The sequence below is a fragment of the Mus caroli genome, unplaced genomic scaffold (genome assembly GCF_978045245.1).
Source record: "Mus caroli unplaced genomic scaffold, Mus_caroli_1 scaffold_1, whole genome shotgun sequence".
NCBI lineage: Eukaryota > Metazoa > Chordata > Mammalia > Rodentia > Muridae > Mus > Mus caroli.
In genome coordinates, this window is record NW_028227256.1 from 170,336,524 (window position 1) to 170,355,728 (window position 19,205).

General features: G+C 53.6%; 2 protein-coding genes across 4 annotated transcripts; one reads left to right on the forward strand and one right to left on the reverse strand.

Moving 5' to 3' along the window:
* Nucleotides 1-263: 263 nt before the first annotated feature.
* On the forward strand, nt 264-7,739 carry Igsf8 (immunoglobulin superfamily member 8). The gene is made up of 7 exons (XM_021155475.2): nt 264-478; nt 4,053-4,430; nt 5,276-5,737; nt 5,957-6,364; nt 6,474-6,887; nt 7,193-7,323; nt 7,482-7,739. Exons 1-6 carry the CDS (start codon nt 421-423, stop codon nt 7,306-7,308), a joined length of 1,836 nt encoding a protein of 611 aa, XP_021011134.1. The 5' UTR covers nt 264-420; the 3' UTR covers nt 7,309-7,323; nt 7,482-7,739.
* A 179-nt stretch (nt 7,740-7,918) lies between these two features.
* On the reverse strand, nt 7,919-17,246 carry Kcnj9 (potassium inwardly rectifying channel subfamily J member 9). Of its 3 annotated transcripts, none has more exons than XM_029482968.2 (4): nt 17,085-17,246; nt 15,950-16,049; nt 13,622-14,499; nt 7,919-11,100 (listed from the first exon to the last, which is right to left on the reverse strand). In XM_029482968.2, the coding sequence occupies exons 3-4, from the start codon at nt 14,469-14,471 to the stop codon at nt 10,769-10,771; spliced, it is 1,182 nt and encodes a 393-aa protein (XP_029338828.1). In that variant the 5' UTR covers nt 14,472-14,499; nt 15,950-16,049; nt 17,085-17,246; the 3' UTR covers nt 7,919-10,768. The 3 variants fall into 3 exon arrangements, with proteins under 3 accessions (XP_029338828.1, XP_021017338.1, XP_085699203.1); XM_021161679.3 differs by having other exon boundaries at nt 15,950-16,079; XM_085843077.1 differs by having other exon boundaries at nt 13,622-15,030; nt 15,950-16,079.
* Between the last annotated feature and the right edge of the window lie 1,959 nt (nt 17,247-19,205).

Genomic DNA, 19,205 nt, shown 5'->3' on the forward strand with positions numbered 1-19,205 from the left:
GCACCCCATTCTCCCTGGAAGGCTGGCAGGTGCAGGGCGGGGTGCCCTCTGAGCGTGGAAATGGGGGTAGAGGAGCCCAGGTGCCGCCAGTTCGCCCAGCCTGAGGCCAGAGGCGGAGCCACCATCAGGGTCGAAGTCTGGCCGAGGCGACGGCCTGGGGCGGGGCGAGGCGGGGGCGGGGCCGGGCAGCGGGGCGCGGCTGGGACTGGTCTCCCGAGCTGCGGAGGGCGGGAAGAGCGGCGGGAGGAGGGGAAGAAGGGAGGAGGGCGGGGAGTTGGCGGCTCCCGCTCGGCTGAGCTCTGCGCACCCACGCTTCACTGCTCCGCTTTCTGCCCCCCACCCGGGCATGCGCCCCCCGCGGCCCTGGCCCCCCAGAGCCCACGCCGCCCCCAGGAGTCTCCCCAGAGCCGCCTACGCAGAATGGGCGTCCCTAGCCCCACGCCGCTGAGTTCGCTCCTGCTGCTGCTGCTAATACTTGGTAAGCCAGGTGGTGGTCGCCGCGTCCCTGTCCCGGCCGGGTAGGTGCCTAACACCGTGCAGCCCACTAGCCCACCTTCCTAGCATTTCAGAGCTGGTTGCATCCCTACTTCTCCAACAGACGTGCCTCCACTGTCTCTGGGCTCGGCGTCTCGCTTCCTTTTGCGCCTGTCTGCCCAATCAGTTATGGGGAGGGTGGTGGTGCCCTCGCTCTAGGTTCCTAGCTGGGGCATATGGGCGACCTACTGAGGTATCCCCTGAGACACCATCGGGCCTCCGGAGGCAGGCACCACTTTTCATCGGTTACACCCAGCGCTGGGGTCGTTGCTCCCAAATACCGTGACAACCTTCTGCCCCACTCTCGGCTCAAGGCCTGGTTTTGGGTGTTTGCTCTGCGTGGGCAATGCCTGGCGGTCTTCATAATTGCCCAGAGTTGGCTGGAGGCCCAGGGGCTGATTCTAACCACGATCTCTGAAAAAAGTCTCCCCTACACCCCCACCTCCCAATATAATATGTCACCATCTGAGGCTTCTTCCCTCACGTGTCTCCACCCTGGGCCAGTTCCCTCTTTGCCCTTCTTCCATGCTCCCAGATATTTGCCTGGTTGTCAGACTCAGTTGGTCCCAACATCCCTGCCTCAGGAGAAACCAGGCTCCATGGAAACTGAACCTGGGATCTCTAAGCACCCAGTGTCTGTCCTGGTGGGAGTTTATGATGGTGTGTTTTCTGGGCCAACCTTGCGTCATGTCTGGTGTGTGTGTGTGTGTGAGTGTGTGTGTGTTGAGGCCAGTGGAGGTTGCTAACATTACCATGTTTGGGGTCTGACTTGGAGGGCTCCCTGTATGAGGTGGTCTGGGAAAGATATGGCATGGAGCAGTTGCCAGGAGACTGAAGCCCTTGAAAGGAACGTGTGTGTGTGTGTGTGTGTGTGTGTGTGTATGTGTTAGTGATATGCATATGGAGAAGATACTATAGTGGGGCACCCCAACCACCTTCTCTGGTTTATACCAGAACTGCGTAGTGTTGTACATAATGGTTCCTTGGGCTTCTGGGTCCAGGATGAAAACTCCTTTGGGAACAAGGCGGGAGCCAGAGTGATGTAGGGAGTTGAAGGATCTGTGGGGCTTGGTTGCCTAGCGATTGCTTCTTTTCCTTTGGGCTTAACCCTAGCAGGGATGAGCCCAGGGGTGTTTGGGAGGAGTGAGTGTTATTCAGGGGCGGGAGAGGAGCCGAATGTCATCTTAGCCCACTGCAGCCAGCATTGGCATTCACTTCACAGATGAAGGACATGAAATACCACTGTGTATCCAGTGAGGGTGGGGGGTGGATTTGAACTCAGATCTGACTCCAAAGCAGACCTTTGGCTGTTAGAAAGGAGGCAGCCCGGCCATTGAGAACCTTGTAGCAGCCTATGTCCTGAGGCTGTGGGGACAACTTTCCCATGGGGATCTCCAAGCATCAGCTTGTGTGGAGCCAGGAAGGTGGGAGGGGACCTTCTCAGCAGAGTTTACCCATGGGCAGCCAGGATGGTGTCAGCTTGGCTGCCTTAACCATCCTCCTGATTATGAAATGTGCCTGGAGCAATATGTGCCTGAGTCACACACATATACTCACGGGTTCAACATCAGAACTGGGAGCTCTTAGTTCTGAGAGATAGAAACTGAGACCCAGGAGAGGAAAGGGTTGGTCCCATGTTGGCTTTCTGACTCTAGCCTCTGCTTCAGGCGGTGGTCATGTGTTCTCTGCGTGACGTAGCCAGAAGAAGTAAAGGAGCGAGAACTGTAGAGCAGGCTCTCAGGCTCTTGGGTGGTTTCCTCCAGGGCCAGTAGCAAGCTGTGGACTTACCCCTGGGAATCCGGGAAATTACAGTTTTGTAAACCAGGGCTCTTCTTGGAAGCGTCTCCGCCTTCTTGGTTTTGTCCCTCTTCAGGGGTGTGTAGCGGCCCTCCAGAGAGGGCAGGGACTTGGCCACAATGTCACATTTCACTTTACTTTTCTCATCTAGAAGAGAAATGGTTCTCACGGCCAGGCCTTCCGTGTTGGCTGGGAGAGAGCTCTAGACTCACGTCTGTGGTTAGAACCTAGCGGCAGTGCTCCCTAGAGGTGCTCTCTGGGAGTTTCTTCATTTCTCTCATCTGCGGAATGATTGACAGCCCTTCTTGCATTCTAGGGTTCTGCGGTCTTACCTAGAAGTAGTGGACAGGAGAAAGAAGCAGAACAGTCCAAGGTTTTGGAACCGGCTGTCTGTTGGAACAGGGGTGGGGTAAAATGGGTGGAGGGAGGGACAGAGAAAGAGAGAAGGGGGAAGGGGCAGCAGGTGTTTGGGGTCTCCTTATTGAAAGGAGGTCTATGCAAATGCTGCGCAGATAGGCAAATTATATGTAAATGAAAGCTTTTGTTTGGGGGGCTGTGCTTAGTGCATCATCTGGGTTAGCCAGAAGGTTGACAGATTCTGGGGGCGGGGAAGGGATCTTCTGCCCCAGGCCTGGGCAGAGCCTGGTTCTTGCCCGAGAAGCCACAGCTGCCTGTGTAGCCTTGTGGGCTGGGAGAAGCAGTGAGCTCATGGCACAGCTGTAGTGGGGAGGGTATTGTGTAGTGAGGACTGACTAGGTCCGTGCCCTGTCCAGCATGGTGCCCCGTCCAGTGCAGTACCCCAGCCAGCCTGGGCCACTGGCTCCATTGTCTAGCCCAGGTGACAGAGCTAAGCCAAGCAGCCTTTCTGTAAGATGTTGTCAGCTCCCCTCCAGCAAAAGGCTCAGAATCCCTTAGCTAGAAGTTCTTTCTGAGCCCGGAGAGACGCCACGCGTGGAAGGGTAGGAGCGATAAAGATCCAGCCATGAGCTGGAGAGTTGGGAATCAGGCATGCTTCTTTTATTTATTATTTCCAATTGCATGCATATGAGGGTCCACATGTATGCATGGGTGCAGGTGCATATATGTGAGTGTTTGTGTAAAGGTCAGAGGTCAACCTCAGGGGTCATGGCTCAGGAACCGTCCACTGCATTTATTCGTGTGTGTGTGTGTGTGTGTGTGTGTGTGTGTGAGAGAGAGAGAGAGAGAGAGAGAGAGAGAGAGAGAGAGAGAGAGAGAGAGAGAGAGGAGACAACTTTCAGGATTCAGTTCCTTCCTTCCCTTGTGTATTCTGGGGCTCAAACCCAGGTTGTCAAGCTTATGTGGCTACTCACCAGCCACTGTGCCAAGCTTTTTCCATAGTTGCCGGGAATTGAACTCAGGTCCTGATGCTTGCTCGGAAAGCATTTTACTTACCGGGCTGTCTATACCCCAGACTCCAGATGGACTCCTCTGTTGATGTAGGTGCTCTGCCTCTAGTTAGCTAGAGATAGAGTATTCCTCTGTTCAGGTGGATCTGAACCTACGTGATGTGCTGAGATGCTGGTGTCTCGTGTCCCATCTTGTGTTCCCATCTGTGTCTTCACCCAGCTATGTTCTAACCATCCCTAGGTTTCCCTTTCCTTCACAGGCAGCAGTCAAGAATGGTGCTGATGATACTGGCCATCAAGTGGGGACCCGTTCTTTCTAAAAAGATTCCAGTTCTTTCTGCTTTTACCCCACAGGAACCAGGTGCTACGCCCGGCAGGTGCATGTCCCCAGGGGACCTCTTTACCGGGTGGCTGGCACCGCTGTCTCTATCTCCTGCAACGTGAGTGACTATGAGGGCCCTGCCCAGCAAGACTTCGAGTGGTTCATGTACAGACCAGAGGCCCCGGCTACGTCCCTGGGCATTGTCAGCACCAAGGATAGCCAGTTCTCCTATGCTGTCTTTGGGCCTCGTGTGGCATCTGGTGACCTGCAGGTGCAGCGCCTGAAGGGAGATTCGGTGGTGCTCAAGATTGCTCGTCTGCAGGCCCAGGACTCTGGCTTTTATGAGTGCTACACCCCCTCCACGGATACGCAGTACCTGGGCAACTACAGTGCCAAGGTGGAGCTGAGAGGTACTGGGCTCTGAGCTAGGTGGTGAGAGAGCCTCACAAGCACTGGGGTTATAGGTATAAGCCAGCATGCTCAGATTTATTTTTGTTTCGTCTTCCTCCTTCTCTGTCTTCTGCTTCCTTCTCCTCTTCTCCCCCCACCCCCATCTTCTCAGTACTGGAAATTGAACCTACGGCATGGAACATACCAAGGGAACACTCTACTAAGCTATATTCCCTGTGTTGTTTTTTGAGGGCTCACTCTTGTAGCCCAGGCTAGCTTACAACTAGCCTAGGTTGGCCTGAAACTGGTGGCAAAACTTCCACAATTCACTGTGTAACTCAGGCAGTATTGTGTCAGCTCCAGTGCCATCAAGCCAGTCTTTCCAGACTTTTTTTTGGGGGGGGGGGTGGGTGGGGGGGGGAGAGGAAGATGGTCTGAATCAGAAACCTTCCAAGTTGACCAGACCAGCACTGAACTTGTTCTGTAGCCCAGACGGCCCTTGAACTTGACTCTTCTGCCTTAGCTTCCTGGGTAGCTGCGATTATAGGCCGGCACCATCAGGTCCAGCCTCTTTATCTTTAGAGAAGGAAGACAGGATTACTTTTCTGAGTGTTTAAAATGGGTCAGTCTTAGACATCAGAGTAGGGGTCAGTAGGCTTGTTCTGTGACGTTCAGCAAGTAGTTATTGAATAAATATCTTGATGTGCCCAGACCAGGCTTGGCATCTCTGCAGTATAGAAGAAAGCTACAGAGCACAGTTCTTACATTCTAGAAGCCTATAGAGTGTGTAGTGAAATAGGATACACACAGGAAACAGGAGGGATGCTGGCTCCAAGCCCTCTCTCACTAAAGCCTTTCTCTCCAGTTCTTCCAGATGAGCTGCAGGTATCTGCTGCCCCTCCAGGGCCCCGAGGGCGCCAGGCTGCCACCTCCCCCTCACGTCTCACAGTGCATGAGGGGCAGGAGCTTGCGTTGGGCTGCCTGGCTCAGACCAAAACAAAGAAACACACACACCTGTCGGTGTCCTTTGGGAGAGCCATTCCGGAGGCGCCAGTGGGGCGAGCCACTCTACAGGAAGTAGTGGGACTGCGCTCTGACATGGCGGTGGAGGCTGGAGCTCCCTACGCCGAGAGGCTAGCTTCTGGGGAGCTTCGGCTGAGCAAGGAAGGGACTGATCGGTACCGCATGGTGGTTGGGGGTGCCCAGGCTGGAGACTCGGGCACCTACCACTGTACGGCCGCTGAGTGGATTCAGGATCCTGACGGCTCCTGGGTCCAGGTCGCAGAGAAGAGGGCAGTCCTGGCTCATGTCGATGTGCAGACTCTGTGTGAGTGCCGCATAGCCCACTGAGGGGGGGGGGGTGTCTCTCAGTTGGGCATCGGGAGTGCCACATGAGCGTGGAGATACAAAGGCTATGGGGGGAAGGGTGAAATTCGGGTCCTGGGGTGAGGGAGATATAAGAGGCCTCTAAATTTATGCAAAGAAGAATTACAGGTGGGCGACCCAGGCATCTCTGTGACTCCTCCCATCTCCTGCTGTGTTTCAGCCAGCCAGCTGGCGGTGACTGTGGGACCCGGTGAACGTCGGATTGGCCCAGGCGAACCCTTAGAACTGCTGTGCAATGTGTCCGGTGCACTGCCCCCAGCAGGCCGTCATGCTGCGTACTCTGTGGGCTGGGAGATGGCCCCTGCAGGGGCTCCTGGACCCGGCCGCCTGGTGGCCCAGCTGGACACGGAAGGTATAGGCAGCCTGGGCCCTGGCTATGAGGACCGGCACATTGCCATGGAGAAAGTAGCATCCAGAACCTACCGACTGCGGCTGGAGGCTGCCAGGCCCGCTGATGCAGGCACCTACCGCTGCCTCGCCAAAGCCTATGTTCGAGGGTCTGGGACCCGGCTTCGTGAAGCAGCCAGTGCTCGTTCCCGGCCTCTCCCTGTGCATGTGAGAGAAGAAGGTAAGAGGATGTTGAGCCCTTGACGGGGTTCAGAACTTATAGAATTTATTTCCTAACCTCTTAGCCCCTGGGCCTTCACCCTGTAACCCCCGTGTTCTTTGCTCTGCAGGCGTGGTGCTAGAGGCCGTGGCGTGGCTAGCAGGGGGCACTGTGTACCGGGGAGAGACGGCCTCCCTGCTATGCAACATCTCTGTGCGGGGCGGCCCCCCAGGGCTGCGACTAGCAGCCAGCTGGTGGGTGGAGAGGCCAGAGGAGGGTGAGCTGAGCTCTGGCCCTGCTCAGCTTGTGGGTGGAGTGGGTCAGGACGGTGTGGCAGAGCTGGGAGTCCGGCCTGGAGGGGGTCCTGTCAGTGTGGAGTTGGTGGGACCCAGAAGTCATCGGCTAAGACTGCACGGCTTGGGGCCCGAGGACGAAGGCATATACCACTGTGCCCCAAGTGCCTGGGTGCAGCATGCGGACTACAGCTGGTACCAGGCAGGCAGTGCGCGCTCCGGGCCTGTCACAGTCTACCCCTACACGCATGGTGAGTGACAGCCACCATCTAACCACCTGTTCCTGCTCTGTTTGCCCCTTTCCATCTTCCTGTCTTCCCTTGCAATCCTTTTTCTACATCCCTTTGCATGAAGGGCTCCAAGCCGGCCTGAGTGCTGAGACAGGAGGAGGTGCGGGGGCAGGGAGGGAGGGATGGTTGTGTTTGTGTGTGAAGTGTAGGTAGGCAGGACTGGCGCTCAGCTCTCACTTGGGGTGGGCTGAGTCTAGAAAATCTGCAGGGGAGAGTGTCAGAGACCATGGCACTCTCTGAGCAGAGCCTGTCTTTATTTCTGCCAGCTGTGGATACCCTATTTGTGCCCCTGTTGGTGGGTACAGGAGTCGCCCTAGTTACCGGCGCCAGCGTCCTGGCTACCATCACCTGCTGTTTTATGAAGAGGATGCGGAAGCGGTGATCTGTAGCTCCCCAGGTGAGGGAAAGGAACTTGCCTACCTCGGGCTTCCTGTGCTGAGCTGTACCTGGGCTCCGTCTGGTGGAGAAGCAGCCAGCACAGTCCTGCAGGATCGTGTAGCAGGGTAAGGGTCAAAGGGAGCCTGTTCCTCAGCCAACTCCATATGCTCTTTCCAGTTCTTGCAGGTGTCGACCGTCTTCCAGCCAGTGCCACCCCTCCTCTGGTTGCCCGGATACCCTCTCCCTCCATCCAGCCCACCTTTAATTTATTTGACCAGCCATCACCTAGAGTGGGAGACATGGCTCCCCTGTTCCCACCTTCCCTCGTTTCCTGGCTGCCATTCTTAGTCCCACACACTCATGTTGTAGGAAGGCCAGTTCCTGTCCTCAAACTAGTTTTTCTAAAATGTGAATAAACTGGTTTTGTAAAATCGAGGCCTGTTGTGTCTTCTCTTGCGGTGAAGCTATAAAAGGCAGCATCAGGGGAGGGGGGTGGTAGTAGGGTGGTTGCTGGACAACCCGGGCCTCTCTTCCCACCATAAACACCATCTGTCCTTCGTGGGCCTTGTTACCCACCAACTGCATGAGGGGATGCCGTGGTCCCATCTGTTGTCCAAAATGTCTGTGCTGAGCCAAGTCCTAATGGGGCTTTTATTTGGGAAGGGGGACCTAGGGAAAGGAAGGGTGAGTTCCAGCTGAGCTTTGCCCCTTTCACAGAGCTCCAAGGTCTTTTCTGAGCTCTCCAGACTGGGGCACACCCTCCTCTGGTCGATTTCTCCTGGTTGAACTAGTCTTGGACCAGACTCCTCCCAACAGGCCCTGGGGCCTCAGTCTTTTTCCTCCTGACCTTAATTATTCTCTGACAGCAGCCGAATAGGAGCTTCAGAACACGGCTGCCTACTTAAGGACAGCAGCAGTTGGGAGAGCCTGTGTCCTCTGTGTACACAAAAGCCGCCTCATCTGCTTACATCTGATGCCAGGACTTGCCTGCTGGCTAGCCGCAACTCCACGCCTAAAGGGTTCTCCAGTCCTAAGAGCCTCAGCTGTCCTAATACTTTGAGCGGCATCCAGTCTACCTTTTTCATTCAGTAGTTGAAAGTTTATTGAGCATTATTGAGTTTGCCACATATCATTTTTTTTAAACAGATAAGGAAGCTGAGGCCCAGAGAAGTAATAGGTCTTGCTGAGAGTCATAGAGGTAATTAGTGACAATCAGCATTGGTGCTAGAACACAGGTCTCCTGGCTGTGCCCTGGACAGCGGTGCCCTGAGTGACCTCCAGGAACAGCTTCAATGTCTCCATTCCAGTGCTTCCTGTGCGGATAGCAAGCACCCCACCCCTCTTGTCTAGACTCCACGATTTTCTCTGAATTCAAACCCTGCTCACTCCCTGTGCTCAGGTCCAATATGTGTTTGTGGGATCCCAGCAGATTCATGTGCATGGACCTCATCTTTGAGAGTGACCCAGCTGGTCCCGAAACCTGTGTCCATTGTTAGATGGAAGGGGAGAGGCAACAGGCAGCTTGAGTCCTCTCTGCGTGGACCCACTCTGAGCTGGGCACTGGGAGGGAGGCCCGGCGCCCCATTGGATGCTGGCTTCTTAGCCTGGGACAGAGCAGCAGACTTTTATTCGAGGGCAGGGATGGGTATAGCCAGGGCCAGAGTCTGAGCCAGTCCTATCAGGTCACCTGCTCACTTGGGCTACACTTAGCTCCAGGGGGCCAGCCTCAGGTCCATTGCCATGCTGTTGCTGTCCCCTCAACCATCCCAAGATGACTGGGGCAAGACAAGGATGCTGTAAAGGTGGAATGTGTCTCCAGGGTGCCCTGTCCTGGGAGGACAGGTGGCAGACAGCAGACACCTGCAGGTACAGGCTCCATTTTCTCCCCTAGTCAGTCTTGCCTTGTGAGTCTCTTAAGAGAGTTGGTCTTTTGTGGTAAAGCCGATTCAGTCACAGCTCCCCACTGCCTCTTTGGGGGTCCCCAAACGGCCTTCTCCTGCCTCTGTTGCCCTCTCGGGTGCCACTGGCCAGTTACCAATGATGTTTCTTGGACCCAGAGTTAAGCCCTTCGAGTCTGGACCTGGGTCCCCTCTCCCCAACATTTCCCTTCTTGTTTTTCTGTTCCTTGAGGAACCTGGGGTGTTTTTCAGTTCCTCCAGCTTCTCTTCCGCTTAGACGCTTCACCCAAGTGTAGTCCCCAGACATTCAGTGTCACCGTGATCTGGGAACCTGTTAGGTCTGGGAACTAGTTAGACATGCAGATTTTTTTTTTTTTTTTTTTTTTTTTTTTTTTTGGTTTCTGTCCCGGACCTACTGAGTCAGAATGTAGGGAGTGGGGCCGGTAATCTGTGTTTTAACAAGCCCATCCAGGTGAGTAAAGCTCTGTAACTGCTGACTCCCACCATTCCCCACTGCCTTACTCAATCCTTAGCTTCCTGTCGCTTAATGCCCTCTCGCTTGTGGCTATAACTGCTTGTGTGGGCTCCTAGTGTGAGCCATACTTCCTTCAGTGGCTGGGGGTTATTTCTGACCTCCACCTGCGCTGTGCTCTGGTGTTAGGAACCAGGTCTTTGAATATCACACCTGACACTTACTCACTGTTCTGAATGAGCCCTGCCACTGTGCCCCAAGGATAAACTACTTCCCCCTGGGGTCCAGGTACCCTTGTAAAACCCCTTATTAAGTCTTCCCATGGCCTTTCCTCTGCTTCTTGCGTCTGTGGCAGGACCTGCAAGGTTTCATTCCTCTCTCACAAAATAGTTGTCCTTGGGTGTCCCCAAGTACTGCTTCGGGGCCCCTCCCTGCTCATCTACCCCCATTGCTTGTTTGCCTATAACCCGAGGATTAAGGCCTTTCTGACCTATCGCCGTGGGACAGTGACGCTGGGGAGGGCACCCACACCTGTGCCCACCTCTACCCAGTGCTCTCTTCTCTGTGGCCACTTTGTCTAGTTAGGCAGGCGTGTCACACATAGGGAGGCCAGTTGAGGGGAGGTGAGTGGGGATGGCAGTCCACCTGACAGCCTGCTCCCTAAGCCACGCTCCCTGGTTTGAGGCTACCTATATCTGGAAGAAAAGGGTGCCCATGGATTTCTCACAAAGGTATGCTGCAGGTGACGTTCATCGACTGTCAAGCCACTTACCACCTGATAGGCTGTCTCTATCTGCCCCACCTTCCCGATCAACCCCCATGAGCCCATCCTTCTGTCCATCCATCCACCCATGAACCGATGTGAAGGTCAAACACAGACAGACTGACACGTTCTCTCACCCTGCCCCACAACCCTCTTCTCTTCAAACCAGGACCTCAGCCTTCCCTACTGGATCCTGGACTCAGCGGGCCTCTCCCAACTTTAGCCGTTCCTCGGGACACTGCCTGCCTCCTCTTCTTCCATCTCCACTCTGCAGCTTCCATGTACCTGAGTCCGGCCCCCTGGTCTGCCACAGGGGGTTGGAGAAAACCAGTCACACCTTGGACTCACTCTCTGGGGGCGGCAGGCAGCCATTGTGCTCCTTGTCAGCTCCATCTCCCGCATCTGCCCCCTCCCCAGCCCCTTCTTCCTCCACCTTCTCATCCAGCCTGCTGGGGATGGACCAGTAGAGATGGGCATCGAGGCGGGCTGCGGCTTCTGCCAGTTCCCGAGCACTGCACGAGGGTGTGGGCACCTCAAAGGTTTCGTGGAAGCTGGCGTAGTCCACCTCATAGAACCCATCCTCCAGGGTGAGCACGGATGTGAACCGGTGGCCCCACAACACTTCATCCACCAGGTACGAGCTTCGAGCTTGGCACGTCATTCCTGGGGGGGGGAGGTAGGAGAAGCGGCATCAGTCAAAGGGGACCCTGCTAGAGGATTCCTTCTCCTGTCTGTCATCCCACAACCCTCTTCTCTCTCTGAGAGTCCCACCTCTCTTTTTAGTTAGCCCTCTTCTCCATCTGCCAGCCTAGGTTTTCCCCTACTCTCCATTGAAAAGCTTAACCTTAAACCTAACCTTCCTGTTTCCCACAGAGCCGCCTCCACCCACCCCCAAGCATTCCCAGACAATTGGCTGAACTGATTACACCCCAGGATTGAAAGCTCACCATCTCATTAAAAGTCCAGTCCTTTGTGCGATGGTGCCAATAGTCTTTACAAATGTGTTTTACATTTATGTGTCTATATGCGTGCATGTGTATGTATGTGGAGGTCAGAGGACAACTTGGGGAGACAGTTGACTCCTCAATGTGAGACCTGGTAATTCAACTCAGGTCAGTAGTCAGGCGTGGTGGCAAGCTGAGACATCTCTTTGGCTCTGGGTTTTCTCTAACATAAACTAAAATCTGTCTCCTAGGACCTGTGGCCCCTGGTTCTATTCCCTTACCACCTGACAGCCCCTTGAGTGTAAATACGGGGTTCCCTCACATCTTCTCTTCCTCAGATTGAACACTCATGGCCATTTCTTACTTCATCTGACTCCCCCAAAGCTTACAATCTTCATTGCAAATCAGAATGGCCACCCGGCCCAGGTAAGGGTTATTCTGAAGTGCTTTTTCAACTGTGGCCTTATCTATGCATGAAAGAAGGCTTACTATCTCTTGCTTCTCGCCTAGATGCTTTGGTGAAGCGGGCCCGTGATTACATTACATAAAAGCCTTTGGAAGCTGCATCACGTTGCTGCAGCAAAGCCAGTGGCCAACTAAAACCCCCCAGTTCTTTCTCCACCGGAGCCTTTCCATGCTGTGCTTACATAAGTGATTTTTTTAAAGCCTAAATGTAGAATTTTATATTTATTCCCCTTAAATGTCATCATGTTGGGTTTTGGCTCATTATTCTTGCTTTTCAAAAGCAGTTTGAATCCCAAAATACTACCATCCTTCCCAGCTTTATCTCTAGAAAAGTCAAGCAAGCTCCCAACCCCATGTCCTTTACACTGCCCCTTCCCAATTCTTGCCCTGGGCCTGTGTCCTGTCTTCTCTGTTGGGTTTTTGCACCCTCCCCTCGGGGCAGATCATTTTGTTCCTACCTCAGAATCTTCCCAAACCAGAATCCATCTCAGAAACAGAGGAGTAAGCATTCACTAATCAGAGACTGACTCTGACATTGGAAGTCTGGCCCTGAGACATCTTGGGGGTCATTGGTATTCTTTGGCAAAGCTGGAATAAGATGTATCAGGGAGGGTGGTAAAAGAGAGGCCACCGGGTCCTCTGCAGGGAGAAGGCCTGAGAAGCAGAGGTAGGGCTTGGGGAAGTAGGGATAGGTGCAAAGTGGAGGCAGAGGCAGAGGGGGAAGAGAAGGCAGATGAAAAAGTCCCTGATAGAAACCTGTCTGAGATTGTGTCAGAGGGAGGGACAGCGCAGAGACAGAGGGACCAGTGCGGAATGGGCACGGGCTAGAACCAGCCTAGTTGGAGGGAAGGAGGAGAGGGGAGTGGGAAGACCTGAGGTGGCCATGGAGAAGATGCTGTTTTTGTCTAGGCCCAGGAGCCAGGTTTCAAGGCTAGCAGCAGGGAGCTAGCCTGTCCGTAGCAGCTCCGCAGCTCCTCCTAGTGGCCTCTTGGTTCACCTGCGTCTTCCTTATGCTCCCTGCCGGTTAGGACCTCTTCAAGGACCTGTTTTTGCTCCAGTACTAGTCTTTTTCCTACCTGCTCCCAAGCTCTTGACAGTGTAGGCCTGAGTGAAAGTACTGACGTCACCGTTCCTTCCCGAAAGGGTCTAGAAATGGCAACACCAGGGGAAGTTAAGAGTGGCAGACGGGGTAACGGTAACGGGGACAGAAGGGAGACCAGTTATCCCCTCCTTACCCCTAAGTTTGTGTCCTTGGGAATAACTTAGGTCAGTTAAATTCCAGAGCTGTGGACCTCTGGGCTTCAAGAACCCTGCACTTATCCTTCATCCCAACACCGTACCAGGAAACACTGAAGATAGATGTTCTGTGTTCAACCCAGGCTGTGCTATTTATTGGCTTGTGACAGCAGGCTATTTATGGGACCTTTCTTTGGGGCTACTCATTCTCTGAAAACCCGAGCACAGTCGAAAGTAACCTCCAGGGGAGCTTTGCTGGACTTAAATGAATTCAGAGATGTAAAATGTAGTTCAAAGTGACATAGCTGTCAGGCCAGGGCCTCAAGCTAGTGCCATTTCATAGAACTCTTTCAAGCTTTTCTTGACTCTGCAAAGTCACCCTGTCCATCCCTGTCATCTCCCGTCCTCCCCCCGGCCCCCGCTACCCCTCACGCCTGTCACCCTACACTCCGCTCTCTGTCCATCTTTCTGCGCCTCCCCTGGCTGCTTTTCTTGCCCTTGCCCTGTATCCCTGCTCCCATCCTCCAGCCTGTCCGCACCCGTGGCCTCCACCATGCCCTCGAGAATGACTACGATCTCGAAGTCGTCCCTCTCGAGGGCGCGGCGAGATGCCTCCCAGAAGGGGCTGGCGGCATCGATCTCGTGGCTGATGACGAGAGGTGAGACGAGGAAGAGGCGGTCGTCCCCCGTGTCAAAGCCCACGCTGAGGTCGGTCTGGTGCAAAGGGATGAACTCGCCCTCGAGCGTCTGACGGGAGCGGATGAGCTTGGCGCGGATGGAGGCCTCGACGATGTGCGAGGATCGCAGGTCGCCCACGCGAAACATGAGACAGAGGCGCCCGTCGCGCAGAGATACCACGGCGTGCGAGGAGAAGACGAGAGTGGCGGCGCGCTTGTTGGGCTGCGAGATCTTGACGAACATGCAGCCTACCATGAAAGCGTTCACCATGGAGCCCAGGATAGCCTGCAGCAGCAGCAGCACGATGCCTTCGGGACACTGGTCGGTGATGACGCGGTGCCCATAGCCGATGGTGGTCTCCGTCTCTATGGAGAAGAGGAAGGCGGCCACGAAGCCGTTGAGGTTGTTGACGCACGGGGTCCACGCGGTGTCCTCCAGGTGCTCCAGGTCGCCGCGGCCGTAGGCGATGAGCCACCAGATGGCGCCGAAGAAGAGCCAAGTGAGCGCGTAGGCGAGCACGAAGAAGAGCAGACTGAGGCGCCACTGCAGGTCCACCAGCGTGGTGAACAGGTCGGTCAGGTAGCGGTAGGTCTCGCGGACGTTGCCCTGCTGCACGTTACAGCGACCGTCCTTCTCCACGTAGCGCTGGCGACCGCGGCGGCGTGGCGGCTCCTCCGACCCGGGAGAGAAAGCGGCGTTCTCCTGTGCCATGGCGACCGCAGCGGGGATCCTGCGGGGTCTTAATAAAGGTGTGCCAAGTTGATGGATCTGCCCCGAACTCAGGGCCAATGCTGTGAGACAATCTCCCTTCCTGTCTCTTTAGCCTTAGTTTTTCCCCACTGGTGGATTGGGAACGATAATTCCTAACATCCCATAAATCTCAGAAAGTTGGGGGACAGGGGCTGGGGAGATGGCTCAATTGGTTCACTGGTTGCTCTTCCAGCGGATCTGATTTCGATTCCCAGCACCCACAAGTCGGCTCACAACCGGCTGTAACTCCAGTCTCTCGCACTCTGCTGGCCTCCGAGGGTAATGCACAGACGTACATGAGGGCCAACTATTACATAAAATAAAACAAAGGTTAAGATAAAGTTGTATGGCTGGAGAGGTGGCTCAGCGGTTAAGAGCGCTGACTGCACCTCCAGAGGTTCTGAGTTCGATTCCCAGCACCCATATGGTGGCTTACAACAATCTGTAATGGGATCTTATGCCCTCTTCTGATGTGTCTGAAGACAGCGGCAGTGTAATCATATACATTAAGTAAATAAATCTTTAAAAAAAAGAATAAAGAATTATAAGAGAGAGAGAGAGAGAGAGAGAGAGAGAGAGAGAGAGAGAGAGAGAGAGAGAGAGAGAGAGAAAGTTGTACAGATTACACAGGGTAAAGGGCACAGACTGGGTGTCGCAGTTCAATAAGAAAAGAGGCATTAGCCATCTCAATGTCACAGATCTCAGCGTCACTACCTCAAGCCAGTGTATGTAGCAACTCACAGGCACCCCGGATCAGACATTTAGGGTTCTGAAGAGGTAGACTTCTTGGCAGTTCCTTCTCCATGCAAAGCCCTCCCTGCCACGAGGACTTCCACAACCCTTTCCCTGGCAATTATCCCTTCCCCCAGAACTCTTCAGCATCCTGCTAGAAGACCCACCTGAAGGCTGTTCTGAAGTCACACCAAGACTGTTCCCTCAGTTTTCTCCCTGGCCTCACTCTTTCTCCTGCTACATTTCCCCCCACCCCAGACTTCCCAGGAGAAAGAAATGCAGACTGTGCACAAAAACCTCCAGTGTGCAAAGGTTGGATGCCCTCAGCATTAGGAACTTCTAACTGCTTCCCCGTGGTCACTGATGCTCTGATACCAGTCCATTTCCCGCAGGGGCTCTTTCCCCCAGGAGACACACTGAAAAGGGTTGGCAATAGGAGATTGGGGGCCACGCGTGAGGTCAACTGCCCACGGCAAGGATGAAGGAGGCGCCAGGCCATCCAGAGTTACGCTAGTCTAGTATCTCTCAGATTCGTTTTCTTGTAAGAGATAAGAAATCAGACCAATCGAAACACCAAACACCCACATCGACCCCCCCTCCCAATTTCCTGATTTGCATTTACTACCCTACCAGCAACCCCACCCACTCCTGCCATATGTCCCAAAGCCCACATTCCACACAAAGCCCAGATTCCAAGCAAAACCCACCTGGTTTTGCTTTAAATTCTTCCCCCTGAGAAGCACTCTGGGTTATAATCTTCCCGGAGAGATGGATGGCCAGAGTCGGTTCCTAGGCTCTCAGGGTCCCCTAGGAGATATGGACCGTATGAGCAGAAGTCTGTAGAACAAGGATTAAGACTCATCAACCTCCCTTTCTCTTTCCTGGGATTTGTCGTCATCTCCCATTCAGGGTGAGGGGTGGGACAGGAGGGCTGGGGAAGTGGGGAGAGCAGGTGGCCCTGTGGGGGCAGAAATGGGACATAAGGATCTCAGATGGTTTGGATGTTTGACCAGATCCTAGGGAGAAACTGCATGAATATGTACCCACAAACCCCACATTCCATTTTTAAATTTTGGAGCCAAGTGTTCTGTAGCCAGCAGACCTTTGGAGGGTGTGTGTATGTTAAAGAAAGGCACAAGGAGAAACCCCCAAAAGATGGTTTGTAACCCCACACACTTATTTTCCATGGGAGTCAGGAGAGATGACCTGGGAACACTTCGGCAATGGCAGATTAAGATCTTCCCCTCCCCCAACAGCAAGCAGGCTTGCTTTTCCCTCTCTGCAGTCCAGGGTGTCCTCTGCACCTCATCTGTAAGTTTTCAGTGCCTTGAGACCCCAGGGCTCTTTCATCCTAGTATTAACTTCAGGTGGGCTTCTAGACATTCTTCTTAGGGTCTAAGGTGATCTGACCTCCATCTACGGCCAGGAATGGGGAAGGATTCCCAGTGTCTGATCATCCCCAGAACACGACTGCCCAGGGAACCTACTGATGACATCCTAGCCATTGCCATCCCGAGAAAAGCTCTCTTCTTCATGGGACAGGAAAGGTGTGCAGTGTCCACCACCTGAAGAGCAACGTCTTCATTTCTTCCTCTTCCCTCCAAATAACTCTAGTTCTTCCGACCACAGTTCTTGGGCATGCTGTGACCCCTTTCAGTAAGATCCCAGCACCACATTATCTTGGAGTACTCTACCTCCCTCTAGAGAGCGCTGGCCAGTATAGGGGCTTATCTTTTGGAAAGGGGTCTGTCTGGTGAGAAGTCCCTCAAGGAGCAGCTCCACCCAAACCCCTCTTGGCTCAGAAATAGGGGCCCAAACCCCAAGTCCCACAACTCAACTCACAGAGCCTGGAGAGATGAGTAGCCAGCAGCAGAGACCCTTGGGGGTTGGCGTCCATGTCCCTGCCACCATCTCCCCCAGTACCCTAGGTTCCCTCTGAGATTGGGAGCCGCAGACACTGCTGTTTCTCCTGAATGTAACGGCAGCTCAGACTAGGACTTGGTATCTGTGTCATCCCCACTTCCCAGGTTCCCCTGCTCCTCTCTCGTTTCTATGGTAACCAGTCTGGCTACAGCTCCACAGCGTCCCCCTCCCTTTCCCAGTCCTGGGTACCACTCTGGCTAATCCACACGCCACAGCTATTTTTAGCCAAAGTCCTTCCTCCTGGACACGGAGAGTCATCTCCTCACCTCTTTATAGAGACGAAAGCAAGTGGGGGAAAAAAACCCTGGTGTGCTCCTCATTCTGGGAAAATAGAGGCGTTGGAAATAAAATATTTGAATTCAGGGGCCATCTGGGAGTTTGCAGTTCACAATCCCCAGCAGGGACCACTGGGCAAAGGTGCTGCCCTCCAGACAGCGGACGGAAGGACCAGGCCCAGCATGACAAGGCTGCATTTTTTTTTTTTTTTTGAAGAGACCTCTGATGCAGAAGGCAGCAGGCAGAGCAGAGAGAAAAAGGTCTGCAGAGGTAGGGGCTAGAGAAGCAGGGCCAGAGGCTCCACCATTGTCGTCACCATCACCGATATACCTGTGACCTGAAGATGTCCCTTCACTTCTCTGAGCCATAGTGATTCTGTCTGTCTCAGAGTGTGGGCATGGGCAAACAGCCCTCTTCTGCTGGCTTCACCTGGGATGCAGATCAAATTAAGCAATGTAAATAAAAGGGTTTTGAGATGTAATTTGCTCATAGCAAAAAGTTGAGAAAACCCTCAAATGTCCAACAGAGAGAGAGAGAGAGAGAGAGAGAGAGAGAGAGAGAGAGAGAGAGAGAGAGAGAGAGAAGTCTAGGCTAGCTCTTAACATCAACCCAGCAGACGTAGGGGGCTCAAACACCACAGACTGTGCTAGGTAGAGGCGATTGTGAAATGAATAGGTCCTTGCCCAGAAGCAGCTTATGATGCCATCAGTGGAAAGACACAGGTCTGCTGCTACATGCTACTACTGCTAATCCATCCAGCAGCATCTCATTTAATTTCTGTGACAATCCTGTGAGACAGTTATCCCTTTTTCTATTTACAGATGAGGAAAACAGAAAAAGTAGCCTATTGAATTCCAGAGTTGGACAGAGATTGGGGAGTCACGTGTCTTGTCACTGCCCTGGCTCTTCATTTAATGTTTTGTTGTTGTTGTTGTTAGGTGTTCCCCACCCCCAAGACCAGGTCTTACTGTCTAGCCCAGGTTGGCTCCACTTCCTCAGTGCTGGAAATATAGGCATGCATATATAAAAGACTTTTTCAAAGAGTACTTTTAATTGTACAGCAAGAGAAGAGCCTGGGGAGATGGCCCGGTCAGTTAAGTGCTTGCCCTACCGATGAGGACCTGAGCTTGGGTTCTTAGCACCCGTGTAAAATGCAGGATGTGGTGGCAAACACGTGGAATCCCATCGGAGAAGGCAGAGACATGAGGATGCCCAGAGCTCACTGGCCAGTTAGCCCCACCAAACTGGTGAATTCCAGGTTTCATGAGGGACCCTGTCTGAAAAACTAAGGTGGAGAGTGATATAGGAAAACATTGACTTCAGACTTCTGTGTGTACGCACGTGTACATGCACACACATACACACAAAGATGTATACATACACACATAGATAAACTGAGAGAAGGCATTAAGAGTTTCCAAATGCCTTCTGCCTGGCATACACAGCCTCCTCTACTCTAGACATCTCCAGTGAGAATAGTAGCTTGTTTACAACTTACAAATCTAACTTGGCACAGCATGATCACCGGTTTCTGGTTCACATTAGGACTTTCTCTTGGTGTGGTTTCTCTTGCTGTAAACCTGGAACAGGTCACGAGGATGTGTATCCGCCATGATGGTGTGGGGTGCTTTCCTCTCTGCTCCCCTCAGCCATCCACTCTCCCCTTAGCTTTTGGCAATCTCTGATTTTTTAAAAACCTGTTTCCGTGGTTCTGCCTTTTCCAGGATGCCATGGGGTTGGAATTATACAGTATGCAGCTCCTTG